The 17,128-nt window shown below is 47.4% G+C and overlaps 1 protein-coding gene across 2 annotated transcripts in view; it reads right to left on the bottom strand.

Annotated features, from left to right (window-relative positions):
• Positions 1–17,128, bottom strand: part of PPT2 (palmitoyl-protein thioesterase 2) — a 50,328-nt gene that overhangs the window by 11,781 nt on the left and 21,419 nt on the right. For both annotated transcript variants that reach the window (XM_077324518.1, XM_077324519.1), the window contains exons 2-3: positions 9,864–10,036; positions 1,979–2,132 (exon numbers count right to left, since the gene is read on the bottom strand). In XM_077324518.1, the coding sequence (XP_077180633.1) occupies positions 1,979–2,132; positions 9,864–10,025 (316 nt within the window). In that variant the 5' untranslated portion in view covers positions 10,026–10,036. The remainder of the gene's footprint in view (positions 1–1,978; positions 2,133–9,863; positions 10,037–17,128) is intronic.

Below are 17,128 nucleotides of genomic sequence, written 5' to 3'. Positions count from 1 at the left end.
TAACCAGAATTCCTACTTCAAATATTATAACTTCTAAACATTACAAGTAGTCTAGTTTACTACATTATTGATTTTCATAATTACTACATATTAAAGATTACACACCTCGTTACCTTTGCATATCAACTATAACATATTTACTATGACCAATAATATATCAGAATCCAAAAAAAAAAGAAAATCAATTATGTATCTTACAATAGAGGGAAAAATAAAAATATTGTGATTCAAATTCCATTTCTTTATACCTTTATATTCAAATTTGTGTTCTCCTTCTACTTTAACATGATCATGGATTTAGCTATATGCCATTTTCACGTTCAAACACCAGAGGGAGACTGAATTTGGCTTGCCTGTTCTTGGAAGATCCCGTAGGGCGCCCTGCCAACACGAGATAGAATTGCCTTGCCTTTTTGCCTACCTTTTGCCTCTGCCAAGTAAACCACCTACTTCTCTCTCTGTGCATTATAATTTGTGAACTTTCTTAACCCCTTGGTTCAAGAGATTGCAGGGGGGAGGGAGTACATTCAACTTCTTACTCATCCTTTCCTCTTCAGAGAGACACAACGTTCTCCTAGGAGAACCCCACTTTATCTGGGGATAGGGGAAGAAAATGCCTGACAGATTCTCAATCAAGAAATGACTCTGTATTACTATAATTATTATTATTATTATTATTATTATTTAATTTCTAGACCGCCCTTCTCCCAATAGGTCTCAGGGCGGTTTACAACATAAATAGTTAAAACACAATAAAATCCCCATAAAAACCCCAATTAAAAGTTACATATAACATATCACATAACATATAGCGGCGGTGGTCACAATTCTGATCTTAGTTCAGCCTGGTGGAGAGAATAATGTTCAGAAGAGGGTGGCACCAATACAATAGATCTAACCATGATCTCGGTGTTAGAGATCTCAATATTGGAGGGGATCCTCTGATGGATTAGTGGGAGAGCTGCCCTGGCCTCAACCATATGCCTGGCGGAAGAGCTCCGTCTTACAGGCCCTGCGGAAAGCTGGTAGATCCTGCAGGGCCCTTAGCTCTTCTGGGAACTCGTTCCACCAGGTTGGGGCCAGGACTGAAAAATGTCCAGGGCCATTCCATAACAACATTGTTTGACCACTGAGGAAGGCCAGCTGGCTGAAGCACGTTTGATCAGGGTCAATAATGGTCTATCTTTACAATTAATATTTGATTTTATTCTGAATTGAGGTATTAGTTTGGCTTTTTTTTAAACTGAATTTGTAATAATAATAAATCCTTATCCATTGTTGTTCCTCTATATATTTCTGAAACAGACTAGGGGGGGTGGACGTGTCCGGCCGTCCAAGTTGGAATAGGGCCAATCAGGGTGCAGCCAGCTTTGCCCTGATTGGCCCTGCCCCTGCGGCTCCCGCCCTCCGGCCCTGGACTCTAGCCTCCTTGTTCTCAGGCGCCTCAGTGCCTGGAGCCAGCAGCAGGTAAAGGGAGAGGGCCCTGGGCAAAGGGTCGTGGTGGAGGGCTTGCTAACAAGGACCTCTTGGCCTGCTAGGCTGGGCCTGCTGACGAGGGCCTCCCGGCCTGCTGACTGCCTGCTAAGGAGCTGTGTCTCAGCCCTGCTAACGAGCTGCCCAGCCCCCGCCCGCCCCACTTTATTTGGCTGCAAGCTGTGGCACAAAGCCACCTTAAGCTGCCTGGGCAGGGGCCATGGGAGGGGACCCTTTAAGGGCCCGTTCTTAGGAATGGGCTTTGAAACTAGTATATGTATATTTTTGGATCTTAGGCAATATTTATGCTTCAGTTCTTGACACAGAAATATTAGGGCCTTATATTTTGATTCCCTTAACCTTTTGGCTCTTAATGTAGTTCTTTTGTCTTCCTTTCTCTTCTGATGTGTCCAGAACTGGGGACAGCGGGGTACCAACTGCTCCATGAGGGCTCCATCTTGATCAGTCCAGGGAGTCTAAAGATTAAAGCACTCAACCGCGTTACCTTGTGAGTAACAGATAAGGTGGACCCCGTTGACGGCGTTCTGCATGATGGGGTACATGACTCTCCTGAATCCTTCCACTTGCATCCAAAGCGGTTTCAGGCTCTCCGTGCGGTCGAACAAATCGACAACTGTCACGTTAGTTCCCGGGTGCGTCTGGAGAGAGGCGGCGGGGAAGAAAAAACAAAATATTGAGCCAGAAGGAGTCACAACTACTCCATCTGACAGCTGACCTCAGGGTTGGATCATGCTCATTTGTGCTACATTAGCCATGCGGAAAGCAGTCAGGTTCTGCCTGCTCAGAAATCTGAAGACTTCCTCCAAAGCAATCGAGAAAAGCGTGTAGGAAATGCCACCTGCTTTCTGTAAACCCCTTCCTTAGAAATCCCAAAATACTGGCCTTTGAGTCTAGGAGGGAACCTCCACATTCAGTGGCACTAAGCCTCTGAATCCCAGAGCCAGGAAGCAACAACAGGGGAAGGCCTCAGCCTCCATGCCAGTGGTTCTCAACCTTCCTGAGGCCGCGACCCTTTAATACAGTTCCTCATGTTGTGGTGACCCCAACCATAAAATTACGCAAGGGTTCTTTCACAGAAATCAAACCGAAACTGACCAATGGCGTGAAGATCCATTGTTCATGACTGTCTATAAATTTTTTCCCCCCGGGGTTTCTCAGTTCAGTTCTGCCTCTTGTCCCACCATGCCCATCTTGCTGTTTTCCGCTGCTCCAGACAGACGAACGCTCTTATCTCGATCTACCCCGCAAGGCTGTGGTGTGGATGGCGCCGCTCCCCCCCCCCCCCCGGCCAAGCTGCTTGGCCTGCCGCGATCCCTGTGAAAGGGTTGTTTGACCCCCAGTTTGAGAATCACTGCTCTATGCCCTCTTGTGGCCTGTCCAGAGGACCTTGTTGGCCACGGTGTGAGACAGGATGCTGGACGAGATGGACCACTAATCTGACCCAGCAGGGCTGTTGCGTTTTTACGTTCTTAAGAAAAACCTATCTATGCTTCAGAGAGGGAAAGAAAGAAGTTGGGGGATAGAGGAAAATGCGAGTTACATTCTTCCCCTCCTACACACACACACACACACACACACTGTGTATTCACTTCCTCATCGTTTTATAATTCTGTCAACGTGCCAACTTGGTGTCACCTTTCGTGTCCGAACAAGTGCTTTATCACTGAATGGCTGTTTGTCTAGCAGTGAAATGCCATCAATGCAGCCAAGATAAACGGTCGTATTTTTTCTTTTGCTCTAAGGCCTCAATTCTGGTGATTTTTACTTCTCTCAGAAGGGCTACAGGCAACACCACGCTGTGCTTCAAACCGTATACCCACACACACACAAACACACACACACACAGAGAAGTGCACAAACACCTTATGTGCAGGAAGGGGCCATGGCTCAGTGGCAGAGCATCTGCTTCATACGTGGAAAGATCCTAGGTTCAATTCTCAGGGTTTTTTTAAAGGTCTCAGGGGATGATGTGGAAAACCTCTGATGGCAGACCTCGGAGTGCTATTGTCAGAGGGAAAAGACAATACAGACCTTGGCAGGCTAACAGTCTGACTCAGCATTAGGCAGATCCGTGTGCTTTATAAGGAACTGGTAGAATCTACCACGTGCCCTGCCAGTCACATGGCCCTGTAGGGCCACATACCCCTAGTCGGGGTGGGGGTCCTCTGCTTTCAGGCCATACCTCTCCCCCTAACTACGCCCCCCCAAGAGGAATGCCATTAATTAATGCAACATGCCTGCATGTCCTGGAAGTGACAGGAATATAGGGGGGGGGGGCACACTCCAGTTTGGGGTCAAAATTCTATGGTTAGAAAATAAGTCTACCATAGAGTTTTTGCCCAAGAGCCACAGCCTACATCCAGGTCAGGTATGTATGGTGCATTTCCGGCATTCCTCCCCACTCCCAGTAAGTGCACCCCCCCATCCCCCACCAGCAGCTAGCTCCAAGGGACTTTGCAACCCTGTGGCCCTGTCCTGGTGGAATGCTTCTAAAATGTTACGTATTGTTATGGTGTATTATTATTATTATTATTATTATTATTATTATTACTGCTTATAAGGTTGCTCACGGATAGTTTTTATTTTGATGCAAACCACCCTGAGCCTCGCTCATCAAGGGAGTGGTAGGGTATAAATTTAATCGATTGATGAATTAATGTTATCATCCCTTGAGATTTTACCAGCTCCTCATGCAGTTTTTCCGGTGCCACCTTAGGGACTGGAAACTTGAGTTTTTTTTAATTTTAAATCTCATTGAAAACTAGTTCCTGCACTCCAGAGCCACATTCTGTAGTGCAATGCAATGCTTAATTAGTCATACCCTGGGATTTTACCATGCAGTGATTAATTAATCATACCCTGATGTTTCACCAGGACTTCACGCAGTTTTTCAGGCTCCACCTTAGGGGCTAGAAACGTGAGTTTTGTGTTTTTTTTTTTTTTACTAGAAGCTTACTGAAAACTGGTTCCTACACTTCAGAGCTACGTTCTGTACTTGTGCGATGCAATTATGGATGTGCACACAAGCTCCGTAAATAGGCTGATCTGTCTTGCGGGGCGGGACTGGTTCAAAATAATTAGGTATCTTCCAGTCTTAAGATTTTCTTTCCCCAAAGAAAACAATGGTGCAAAACCCACCCCCGCTCAGGAACTCCCATGCCTCTTCCACAGCACCCTTGACTTTCCAGTCTGACGAGAGAAAACCAGTTTAACCATCAGCGTAATTTTTGTGGTTTTTTTGCACACAGCACTTAGCGACTGCTAGTTACCTGCACACCCTGACAAAATACTGAGTCACGCAGAGGCTGGGAAAGATAGGTGACAACCTGTCCCAGTCTCTGAACAGGAGTAATTTTTCACATACTCCTCCCATCTCGGTCAACGCTCAAAGCCTAGCTCTTTGTAAATAACTCTGCAAGATTTCTGCTGAGGTCACTGCTTAACTTTCAACAGTCATAAACAAAAGACAGGTCCTAACCTGGATCTAGCAATCTCGCCCCCACCCTCCACTGGTGGCCAGGTGGGACCAGATAATCCTAGAGAAAAGACGTCACCAATAAAAATTTTATGTTTATAGCCAGCATTTCCCAGTTGGCTCAGGGTGGGTAACTGCAGGATTCAAACAATTAGCATGACACTGATAAACAGTTTTCAGCATTCAAATTAAATTGAATTCTGCTAATTAAATTATAGTAAATTATATTGGGAAGCCGCCTTATAGAGGGCTGGGCTTTTCCCCTGTTTTTTTAAGTAGGGAGGCCAGTGTTTCCTTAGTGTAGTAGTAGTAAGTGAGTGAAAGGAGGATGAAGAGTGTGAGTGATGATGTCACTTCCAGTGACATGTCACTTCTGGGGGCGTGGCCAACTTCTGGAGGCGTGGCCAGCTTCTGGAGATTCTCATAGCCTGAAAATTTATTTCAAGGGCTCCTTCACAGCCCAAAGTTTGATAAAGGCAGGTCTAGAGATCAGGTGGGGGAAATTTCATAGTAAGAGTAGTTCAGCAGTGGAATCGGCTGCCTAAGGAGGTGGTGAGCTCCCCCTCACGGGCAAGCAGTAGATGGAAAGATCCTTATCTTGCTTCAGGCTGATCCTGCACTGAGCAGGGGGTTGGATTAGATGGCCTGTATGGGCCCAATCCAACTCTGTGTTTCTAAGTTTTGGGATGCATGGCTGGAAAATCCAGGGGCATCATTAATGGGGAAGGGTGGAACAGACAGAATTGTGGGGGCTCCAGCCATCCCCAGTAGGACCGACAGGCCAGCTGAGAAACAAGCAATGCGGTAAAAAGCGTGGTGTGGTGGTGAGAGTGCCTAAATGGGATCTGGGAGACCCAGGTTTGAATCCCTGCTCTGCCACAGAAGCTTAATAGGTGGCCTTGGGCCCGCCACACGCTCTTATCGTAATCTACCCTGCAGGGTTGTTGTGAGGAGGAAATGGAGGAAAGGAGTGTGACGTAACTGTTTGGGATCCCCATTGTGAGAAAAGTTGCCAGCTCTGGGATTGGAAATTCCTGGGCATTTGGGGGATGGAGATTTAGGGAAGACAAGAACCTCAGCAGGGTATAATGCCAGAGTCCACCCTCCAGAGGAGCCAATTTTTACCAGTGGAGCTGATCTTTCTAGATATCAATGAAGTAAATAAGTAATAGGAGGCTGGGAACTGAAGCATTCCTTCCTGCCTGTGAGATTTCACTGCCAGTGATAACATGCATAAGAGAAGGGGCTTACTATTGCGGACACAATATGGTAGATAGGATACCTAATAATGGCAGAGGTTAGCTGCTGTAACGTCACCCATTCAGATGTTGATGCTGTTAGCAGAGTATGTAAGGCAGTAAGGTTGCACACCCTGATTTAAGAATAGGTAAAGAGTTATTAAGAAACTAGCAAGAAAGCCCATTGCAACCAGGAATGCAATGGGCGCTTGGACCCAGGGGACACTGGGAGGTGCAGATCTATCCCTCTCCCTCTCGCTGAGGGTCTCAGTGTGCCTTGCAGCAAAAGGCAAAGCAGGTAATTAGGGCTGGTTTGTAGGAGGGAAGGAGGGCTGGTGTGCAGTTTGAGGCAGCCCTCTCTGTCTCTCTCTCTCTCCCTCCGTCGCAGCAGGGGTGGCTCTCTCTATGTCTCTCTCTGCCTCCCTCGCAACAGGAGCGATAGGAGGGAATGAGGGCTCATGTTCGGTCTGGCAGGGCTTTGTGTGTCTCTTTCTGGCGCGTATGAGAGGAACGTGGCTAGCCCCTTTTATGGGTGACTCCACTGGACTCCCCTCCCGCCAAGTCTTTTACTTTCCCGCCTGGAAGAAGCAGTAGCTCTAATGAGGGATTCTGTTCTCTTTGTTTCCTGGATAGGTTGCAGCCAGATGAAAACGTGTGCTTCAGGGTTTATTCCTGGTGCTCGCCCCATTAATACATTACAGGAAAAGCAGGGTTGGTAAAACGGGTCTGTTCGCCAAGCCTCAGAGGCAAGAAGTTGCCTTATGGAGTGAAATCATCGTCTGACCTGTTATTTCAGGTCACGAGTATTCAGGGTAGTGTTACAATAAAAAAAATATAAATACAGAATGCAAATCAGGGTAGTACTAATCATCATAGTTAAAGCCTATGAGTTCTTTGATCTACAGTGCAAGAGGAAAACCTTAAGAGCATTATGTCATTTTGAACCAGCAAAGATGAAAAAAACTCAAAACGATACTCAAAAATAAAGTATCGCAGTTTTAAAGCCATCACAGCCTTCTGTCTAGAACAGGCTTTTTCAACCATGGTTTTTGTGAAACCCTGGGGTTTCTTGATGGCCCTGGAAGGGTTTCTGGAATGGATGGGAGTTGATTATTTTTATATATATTAAAAAAAAATTCTTAAGCATTTATCAGGTGATATGACCTGCCCTCCCCCCTTCCCAAAATGGCCAAGGATGGTCCTGGAGGGGATGGGAAGAATGGGCATGTACACAGCTCTGCTTCCCAGCTATATTCTGCACAATCACACCACTTCTGGGGCTTCTCTAGGTCTGAAGAACGTTTCAGGGGTTTATCAACAGTAAAAAAAGTTGAGAAAGACTGGTCTAGAACAGCGGTCCGCAAGGTTTCGGCCGCTGCGGACCGCTGCTCCGGAGTGGGGGGAGAGGGTGGCCCGGGGGCCCGCACACGCGCGGCAGCCCCAGCGCAAACGCGCACGCGCGGAGTGCCGCAAACGCGTGTGTGCGGCAGTCCGCGCATGCGCGTTTGCACCGCCGCCATGCCGGCGTCTGCAGCTCCCCCTCCCGGCCCCTCCGGGCCGCCAGCAAATCGGCCGCTAAAGCAGCTGATTAGCTTGCGGCTCGGCAAGCTTCTCTTCCCTCCCCTCCCCTCCCGAAACAAGAAGCTCGCCGGGCCGCGAGCTAATCAGCCGCTTTGGCGGCCGATTTGCTCACGGCCTGGCAAGCTTCTCGCTTTGGGGGGGAGGGAAGAAGGAGCCGCGGCCCGGCGCCAAGGCCTTCGCGGCCCGACACCAGGACCTCTGGCCCCATAAAATAAAGGACCTCTGGCCCCATAAAATAAAGGACCTCTGGCCCCATAAAATATCAAACAGGTCATCTAGGAGAGACATGTTTATTAAAGAGAAGGAGCCCCATAGCTTGGGGTCATCACTTAGAAATCTATGCCTTAAATATCCTCAAACCTTACCACTGACAAAGCTGGCCTCTTGAAGCTATCCCTTCAAGGGATTTATATATTTGATTTCTACAATGACCCCTCCCAGCATAGTCGGCTGGAGGCTGTTTACAGCATTTTAAAACCATACAAAGTTTATAATATTCCTCATAACAACAATAAGCAATAGGAATCAGTCTCAAATCACGAAACCTATCAGACCACCTGATATTAATTGATGCTTTTAGCTTCCTGCCTCCTAGTCGCTTCTTGAATCTAGGGGAGTTTATTTGTATGGAGCCAGTTTGGTGCAGTGGTTAGGAGTGCGGACTTCTAATCTGGCATGCCAGGTTCGATTCTGCGCTCCCCCACATGCAGCCAGCTGGGTGACCTTGGGCTCACCACGGCACTGATAAAACTGTCCTGACCGAGCAGTGATATCAGGGCTCTCTCGGTCTCACCCACCCCACAGGGTGTCTGTTGTGGGGAAAGGAAAGGGAAGGCGACTGTAAGCCACTTTGAGCTTCCTTCAGGTAGAGAAAAGCAGCATATAAGAACCAACTCTTCTTCTTCTTCAGTAATCTCAGGGCTCTCTCAGCCTCACCTCCCTCACAGGGTGTCTGTTGTGGGGAGAGGAAAGGGAAGGTGACTGTAAGCCACTTTGAGCCTCCTTCGGGTAGGGAAAAGCGGCATATAAGAACCAACTCCTCTTCTTCTTCTGGAGGGGGCCCGGAAGATGTTATATCCTCATTGGTCCCAACCAAACACCTGGCGGAAGAGCTCTTCCAGGCACTCATTCCACCAGGAAGGGGCTAGGACAGAAAACCTCTGGCCCTGGTTGAGACCAGACGTCCCTCTTTTGCAGATTTCAAACCCCAGGCAGCTATATATGGATGGACATGTTCTTGAGGTACTTGGACCCAAATCACTTAGGACTTTCCTGCCTCCCCAAAACAAACTGGAAGCCATTGTAACATATGCTGGTATCTACTGCACTACTTAGCACAATCCTGTTTTCTCACTAATCTGGATATTCTTCTATCTTTACCATTTTAACTGGAGGGTTTCCAACTGGCAAACATGTCAGACTAAAGTTTAGCTCATCGCCTTATCTGTTCAATCGGTATGCAGAATGTACAGAAAACACACAGAAAACTGGGTTAGATTTAGATAAAGGTGGAGTGAAAATTGGAGGCAGGGACACTAATGAGGTGCACAGATGAGAGTAGCAGAAAACAAGACCTGAAACCACTACTGCTGAAGGTTAAAGTTAGAAGCTGCCGAAGCAGAATTATAGTTCCACATCAAGAAGACAAAAGTTTGTGCCCTCTGAAGCCCCGCCTCTAGGTGGAAGGTGATTGGCACAAACAACTGTCAAGCACAAGACAAGATCCTGCCGAGGAATTTGACCCCATCCTGTTTCCCACCTATGGGATGAGGCTTTAACAAAAGCAAAATGGGTGAGCAGCACATGCCGGTCAGACATTCCCTTCGCAGAACTAAATTCCAACTACAGGGAGATGGACAGGAGGGCGTGCCCCAAGCTGTCCGCACTGCAATTGCCTTCAGACACTTCCAGTGTTAGCTGGAATTATATTAATTTGCTGGGACAGGCACTCCAGAAGAAAGCAGTCCCAATAAAGTCATTTGCCACGCTGCTAGCCCTTCTGGCCTCTGTGTTAATCCGCCACAGTGCTCCTTGCCCACTGCCCCCCACAACCGTGACCACGCCAGGTTTCCTACCTCGTTGATAAAGTCCAACAGGTCCCCAAAGTCGGAAGGGCTGTCGAAGAGGCCATGGACCACAATGACAGGCTTGTAGGAAGCGGTCAGCGTGAGCAAGAGGAAGATGAGCAGGATGCAGACTGGAGCCAGCACTCCCATGTAGCCTCTACGCTGCCGCATGATCCTTCCAGCTGGGAAAGAGAGAAGGATTAACGTTACCTCCGAGGTTGGTCTCTCCTCTCCCTGCCCACACCCTTTCCTAATCTTCCTCCCCGTGCTCGACAATCCTTTGAAGATAGATGTTGTCGAATCCAGAGACTCTGCCCATCACTTTTGACAGTCCTCAGGGCCTGCCTAAACAATATACTGTTTAGAGACCAGAGGTTTACTGGGAGCTCCAGGCTGGAAGTAACTTCCCAGGTGGTTGGGGGGGGGGGGACTAGGTTTGCCAGGTCACTCATGGCCTCAGGCAGGGGATGTAGGGTTGCCTGATCCAGGCTGAGAAACTTCTGGAGATTTGGGAATGGAGCCTGTGGGGAGGACAGAGAACTCAGTGAGGGTATAATACCGTAAAGTCCACCTCCGAAGCTTACATTTTCTCCAGGGGAAGTGATCTCCGTAGTCTGGTGATAAATTGGAATTCTGAGGATCCACAGAGGATCCTGGAGGATGGCAACCCTATGAGGGGACATTGTAAATTGGGGGCTCCTTAAAGGGCACTCAAGCACCCCCACACACAGTTTTCTCAAGTTGTCACAGACCTAGGAAACTACTATTCGTCCCACTGGGGAGACATTTCTACACAATGGGGCAAATAACTACAATTCCCATGAGCCCCTGCTAGCTAGAGAGACCAGTTCCCTGGGAGAAAACGAGTGCATTGGAGGGTGGACACTGAGACATTGTGGGGGAAAGATGCAGCTTGTGACTGTGGGGAGAAGGGGCTTAAGAGCCTTCACCCACCACCACTGCTGTCCCAGCCTGAAATGGTCCCCAGACCCATTACTGGGGACGCTTACATGTAGTCATTAGTAGCACATACACTTCCCCAACCAGTCAAAAAAACAAAACCAGTTCCCCATGACCATTTCAGGTAGGCAAAATGGTGTGAGGTGAGGGATGTCCCCAGGGTCAATATGAATCAAATCCTTGCTTTAGAATGCTTTGGGCTTTGGGCTGATCCTGCGTTGAGCAAGGGGTAGGACTAGATGGCCTGTATGGCCCCTTCCAACTCTATGATTCTGTGATTCTTCTCAGGGATGCTTGAGGCTGATCCTGCGTTGAGCAGAGGGTTGGACTAGATGGCCTGTATGGCCCCTTCCAACTCTATGATTCTGTGATTCTTCTCAGGGATGCTTGAGGCTGATCCTGCGTTGAGCAGAGGGTTGGACTAGATGGCCTGTATGGCCCCTTCCAACTCTATGATTCTGTGATTCTACAGATGCCTGTGAACTGAGTTCCAACCATATGGCTTTTCTAATGTGATTCCGCCGTTTTCTCATTAGCCAGATACGTGTAAGATAGTCCTGCTCGCTGATCCTAAATGATTCACAGATCCCCTGGGATACCCTCATGCACCCCAGCTTGAGAGCTCAGTTGTAGTGGCCTAAATTTGGGCTGCCAACTCTGGGTTCAGAAATGGCTGAAGATTTTGGGGCGTGGAGACTGGAGAAGGCGAGTTTGGATGCAGGAATGACATCCGTGGAGTTGACATATAGAGCCCACCCCCTAAGCCAGGGGTAGTCAACCTGTGGTCCTCCAGATGACCATGGACTACAATTCCCATGAGCCCTTGCTGGCAGGGGCTCATGGGAATTGTAGTCCATGGACATCTGGAGGACCACAGGTTGACTACCCTTGTTCTACGCAGTCATTTTCTTCTGGGGAGCTCTTCTGAGCTGTGTAGTCTGGAGGGGAGTTGCAATTCTGAGAGGCCAGAGCTGAGAGTGAGCTAAGATTGGCCAGGGAAGCCCATTGTAACAAGAAAATATTTTTCAGTTATGTGAGGAGCAAACGTAAAGTAAAGGAGGCAATAGGCCCACTGTTAGGTGCGGATGGACAAACTCTAACGGAGGATGCAGAGAAAGCAGAAAGGCTTAGTGCCTATTTTACATCTGTTTTTTCCCACAGGTCAAAGTGTTTAGGCACATCTAGAGATGGCCGTAGCCAAAGGACAGTGTCTGGGTGGCAGGTTAACATGGATAGAGAGGTTGTCGAGAGGCATTTAGCTGCACTGGATGAGTTCAAATCCCCTGGTCCGGATGAAATGCACCCGAGAGTACTCAAAGAACTTTCCGGAGAACTTGCACAGCCCTTGTCCATCATCTTCGGAACCTCTTTAAGGACTGGAGATGTCCTGGAGGACTGGAAGAGAGCAAACGTTATTCCGGGAGGAAGGATGACCCGGGAAACTACAGACCAGTGAGTCTGACCTCTGTTGTGGGGAAGATAATGGAGCAGATATTAAAGGGAGCGATCTGCAAACATCTGGAGGACAATTTGGTGATCCAAGGAAGTCAGCATGGATTTGTCTCCAACAGGTCCTGCCAGACCAACCTGGTTTCCTTTTTTGACCAAGTAACAGGTTTGCTGGATCATGGAAATTCGGTTGATGTCGTTTACTTGGATTTTAGTAAAGCTTTTGACAAGGTTCCCCATGATGTTCTGATGGATAAGTTGAAGGACTGCAATCTGGATTTTCAGATAGTTAAGTGGATAGGGAATTGGTTAGAGAACCGCACTCAAAGAGTTGTTGTCAATGGTGTTTCATCAGACTGGATAGAGGTGAGTAGCAGGGTACCTCAGGGCTCGGTGCTCAGCCCGGTACTTTTTAACATATTTATTAATGATCTAGATGAGGGGGTGGAGGGACTACTCATCAAGTTTGCAGATGACACCAAATTGGGAGGACTGGCAAATACTCTGGAAGATAGAGACAGAGTTCAACGAGATATGAACACAATGGAAAAATGGGCAAATGAGAACAAGATGCAATTTAATAAAGATAAATGTAAAGTTCTGCATCTGGGTCAGAAAAATGAAAAGCATGCCTACTGGATGGGGGATATGCTTCTAGGTAACACTGTGTGAGAACAAGACCTTGGGGTACTTGTGGACTGTAAACTAAACATGAGCAGGCAGTGTGATGCAGCGGTAAAAAAGGCAAATGCCATTTTGGGCTGTATCAACAGAGCCATCACATCAAAATCACAAGATGTCATAGTCCCATTGTATACGGCACTAGTCAGACCACACTTGGAGTACTGTGTGCAGTTCTGGAGGCCTCACTTCAAGAAGGACGTAGATAAAATTGAAAGGGTACAGAGGAGAGCGACGAGGATGATCTGGGGCCAAGGGACCAAGTCCTATGAAGATAGGTTGAATGTTCAGCCTGGAGAAAAGGAGGTTGAGAGGGGACGTGATAGCCCTCTTTAAGTATTTGAAAGGTTGTCACGGAGGAGGGCAGGACGCTGTTTCTGCTGGCTGCAGAGGAGAGGACACGCAGTAATGGGTTTAAACTTCAAGTACAACGATATAGGCTAGATATCAGGAAAATGTTTTTCACAGTCAGAGTAGTTCAGCAGTGGAATAGGCTGCCTAGGGAGGTGGTGAGCTCCCCCTCACTGGAAGTCTTCAAGCAAAGGTTGGATACACACTTTTCTTGGATGCTTTAGGATGCTTAGGGCTGATCCTGTGTTGAGCAGGGGGTTGGGCTAGATGGCCTGTATGGCCCCTTCCAACTCTATGATTCTATGATTCTATGAATTCCAGCGGAACTTCTGGCTCCACCTGTAGGCTGGCAGATCTATCTGCCCGACAATGGCTCTCGTCTTGTATACATCTTGAGAAAAATGTTACCAAAATCTCTTTTTAAACTTTCCCACATCTGTGCCCCGTCATTTCCCAAACAATCTCAACCACTTCTCCCCCCCCCATCCTCAGATTTCTTACTTATTTTGAGGTCTAGAGCTGCAGATGCTTTTAATTTGTTTAATATTTTCACGGGCGTAATAAATTCATATTTGCCCGGTGTGCGCTACCTTACCATGAGCTGAACATGCGGGTGGCCAAACTGTGGCTCAGCAAATGTCTGTGGTCTATAACTGCCATGGCTCATGGTAATTGTAGTCCATGGATGCTGGCAGGGGCTCATGGGAATGGTAGTCCAGGGACATCTGAAGAGTCACAGTTTAGTCACCCTTGCTAGCTGGAAAAAAAACAACACTATTTTTATGGACACCCAAACCCCCACATGCAAAACAGAAAAGGGTTACCAAGGAGGTGACAGTTGAGATTTAAAGGAAATCGTGCTTATACAGTTTAACTGCCTCGCACCATGAGGAAAAGCAGAGTATAAAGATTTTAACACATAACAATAAAACCAACCTCTGCCTTCTAACACACCTGTGGTTAAATTTTAAACTCCCACACTGCCTAGACTTGAAAAGCGTGCTGAGATTCTACACTGTTTCCAGTTTCACGTGGCCCTGTCTCCTCAGAAATCCCTTCTCACAGTTTACCATGTGCCATTCTTCCCAGGGTATCGCCATTCCAGAGCTGTCACAGCAAGGCCTCACACACCTGTGGTCAAGGCCTCAACGCTGGGGAAAGGCAGTATTATTCATTTCTGTATCTGTCATATTTATAGGCTCCCTGTCTTACTGGAGTCTTGAAGTGGATTACTCATGAATCTTTGTAAACCGCCGCGAGACGTTTGAGAGCAGCGGCATATAAATAAATGAATGAATGAATGAATGAATGAATGAATGAATAGTCCATATGAAGAGACATCTATTAAGTACAGGGTCATTCCACGCAATCCATATGAAATGAGCCATGCGCTGGTAAGTAGGATTACCAAAGCCTGAATGAATGTGGCATATTCGACATGATACGGTGTGTGGCTGTCATGAAGAAAAATGACAACACAAGCCGATAAAGCTGGTTTGGTGTAGTGGTTAGGAGTGCGGACTTCTAATCTGGCATACCAGGTTCGATTCTGCACTCCCCCATATGCAACCAGCTGGGTGACCTTGGGCTCGCCATGGCGCTGATAAAACTGTTCTGACTCTCAGCCTCACCCACCCCACAGGGTGTCTGTTGTGGGGAGAGGAAAGAGAAGGCGACTGTAAGCTGCTTTGAGCCTCCTTCGGGTAGGGAAAAGCAGCATATAAGAACCTCCTCCCCCTCCCCCTCCTCCCCCTCCCCCTCCTCCCCCTCCCCCTCCCCCTCCTCCTCCAGAAGGTTAAGAAAACATAAACAGTAGTCTTGAGCAATCAACCAAAAGTAGTCTTGAGCAATCAACTTTATAAGACATATATCTTGAACATCCAAATTCTCTTGTATTGAATATTTCTCAGAACTCGGTATACTTGTATCAATTGTCCATCAAGGTATCTGTCCTCAAGGTTAAGGGGAACCGATCGCTGTAACAGGTAGACACAGAAACAGCTCTTCGAAAACATTCATCTCTTTATTAACTCCAACCAGAAACTCCGAACAGGGAACATAGGCCCAACACAACTTATATACAGTTTGCCTAGGCTGCCGAAGAACCTGATTGGTCCCTATCCCAGGCCACCCATTGGCCCATGAGTCCTGAGAACAAGAGTCAGTCATTGGTTCAACTATGATCCTTCATTTGCATAGTGTTCCAGATCACCGCCATGTAGTCCACTTACATAACATGGATCTCCAGGCCCCAGATGGAGATGAGCAATCTTGACCCAGTCATTCAGACTAATGCACTTCACGGGGTTGGCAAAGAAAAGGAAGGGGAAAACCCTGCCGTGTCTTGGTGGAGGAAAAGGAAGGAGAGAAAAAATACATATAGAACCATAGGGGGGAGTCTTCTGTAATTAAAAGCTTACCCATCGACCCACACATGAGAAGATACCTACATGTGGAAAGACAGGTATGCGTAACAAGGTTAGTAGGCCCTTCTACCTGACAAGTTGGTTTTCTGGAAATGGGGGGGGGGGTTGCGCTGTCAAGGCAACCAGTATTCAGAGGGAGCTTGTTAATGCCTGCCTCTGTGTAATGAGTGTTGACTTCCTTGGTGGTCTTCCATCCAAGTACTAAACAAAGCTTAGCTTCCTGTTAGCTTCCAAGATCTGACAAGACTGAGCTAGACTAAGCTATCCAGGTTAAGGAATAAAGGTAGTAGGAAGCCCTGACTCAGCCACCGTTGCAAGTACTAGAACACTCACACTATGAAGCCAGGATCAAACACATTTTGCTTTTTTGGGGGAGGGGGAGGGGGAGGGGGAGGGGAAGGGGAAGGGGAAGGGGAAGGGGGAAGGGGGAAGGGAAGGGGGAAGGGAAGGGAAGGGAAGGGAAGAATCATAGAATCATAGAGTCTTCAAGCAAAGGTTGGATACACACTTTTCTTGGATGCTTTAGGATGGTTAGGGCTGATCCTGCGTTGAGCAGGGAGTTGGACTAGATGGCCTGTATGGCCCCTTCCAACTCTATGATTCTATGATTCTATGATTCTTCAACAGAACACACCAAAGCCCCTGGTACTGAGATAATTTGTGTTAATGGGTTAGTTACAGCTGATAACGTGTGCCTTCCCAATAAGAAGCTATCTGCAAAACTAGGTTACAAGTGACTGAAAACATTTGCGCTTTATGAAGCGCCTGGCATTCACAACTGGGGCATTAGAGACAGATGCAGCAGCCTACGCACCTGTGATCTGGATTAAGAATTCCTAGGCACACCTTTTGAAAGCACTGGGTCGATTCATCTCCCCAACAAGGTCAGAAAATGTGCGCTTAGCCAGGGAGGGAAATGCTCATCAATACCGAAGAGGAAAAACAAAAATATGTATTTTTCACCATGAGTTAAAAAGGTGAAGGGCTCCAGGACATATGTCTGCTATGAATCCTGGACAACAAAGATGGCTGGCAGGGATTTATAGCAATCAGATCCCTTCTCTGATAGAGGGGGCAGTTTATGGATAGCAAACCATAAATACCCTTCCCTTAATAGCGTGTAAAATATTAATTGCACTACACAGTTTGGCCAAATAGGACACTAAAACAGATGTCAGTCAGATTGTGTCAACAGGACACAGACATGGACACCAGTCTAAGGTTGGACATACAGCTTAGAAGGTGTGAGAAAGAATGGCTGAGCCACTGGCAAGCTCCTCTACCCTAGTGAGGTGCATAGTTTAGGACAATAGGTTTCCCAGGAACTCATGACTAATTCCTTCAATTTCCATCATTTCTTCAGCATCCACTCACCTGAACTGAGCAATACTTAACACATTTATCAAA

This window comes from Paroedura picta, chromosome 3, assembly GCF_049243985.1.
Source record: "Paroedura picta isolate Pp20150507F chromosome 3, Ppicta_v3.0, whole genome shotgun sequence".
Lineage (NCBI taxonomy): Eukaryota > Metazoa > Chordata > Lepidosauria > Squamata > Gekkonidae > Paroedura > Paroedura picta.
The sequence above is the reverse complement of the archived record's forward strand: the minus strand, read 5'-3'. Positions and strand labels throughout refer to the sequence as shown.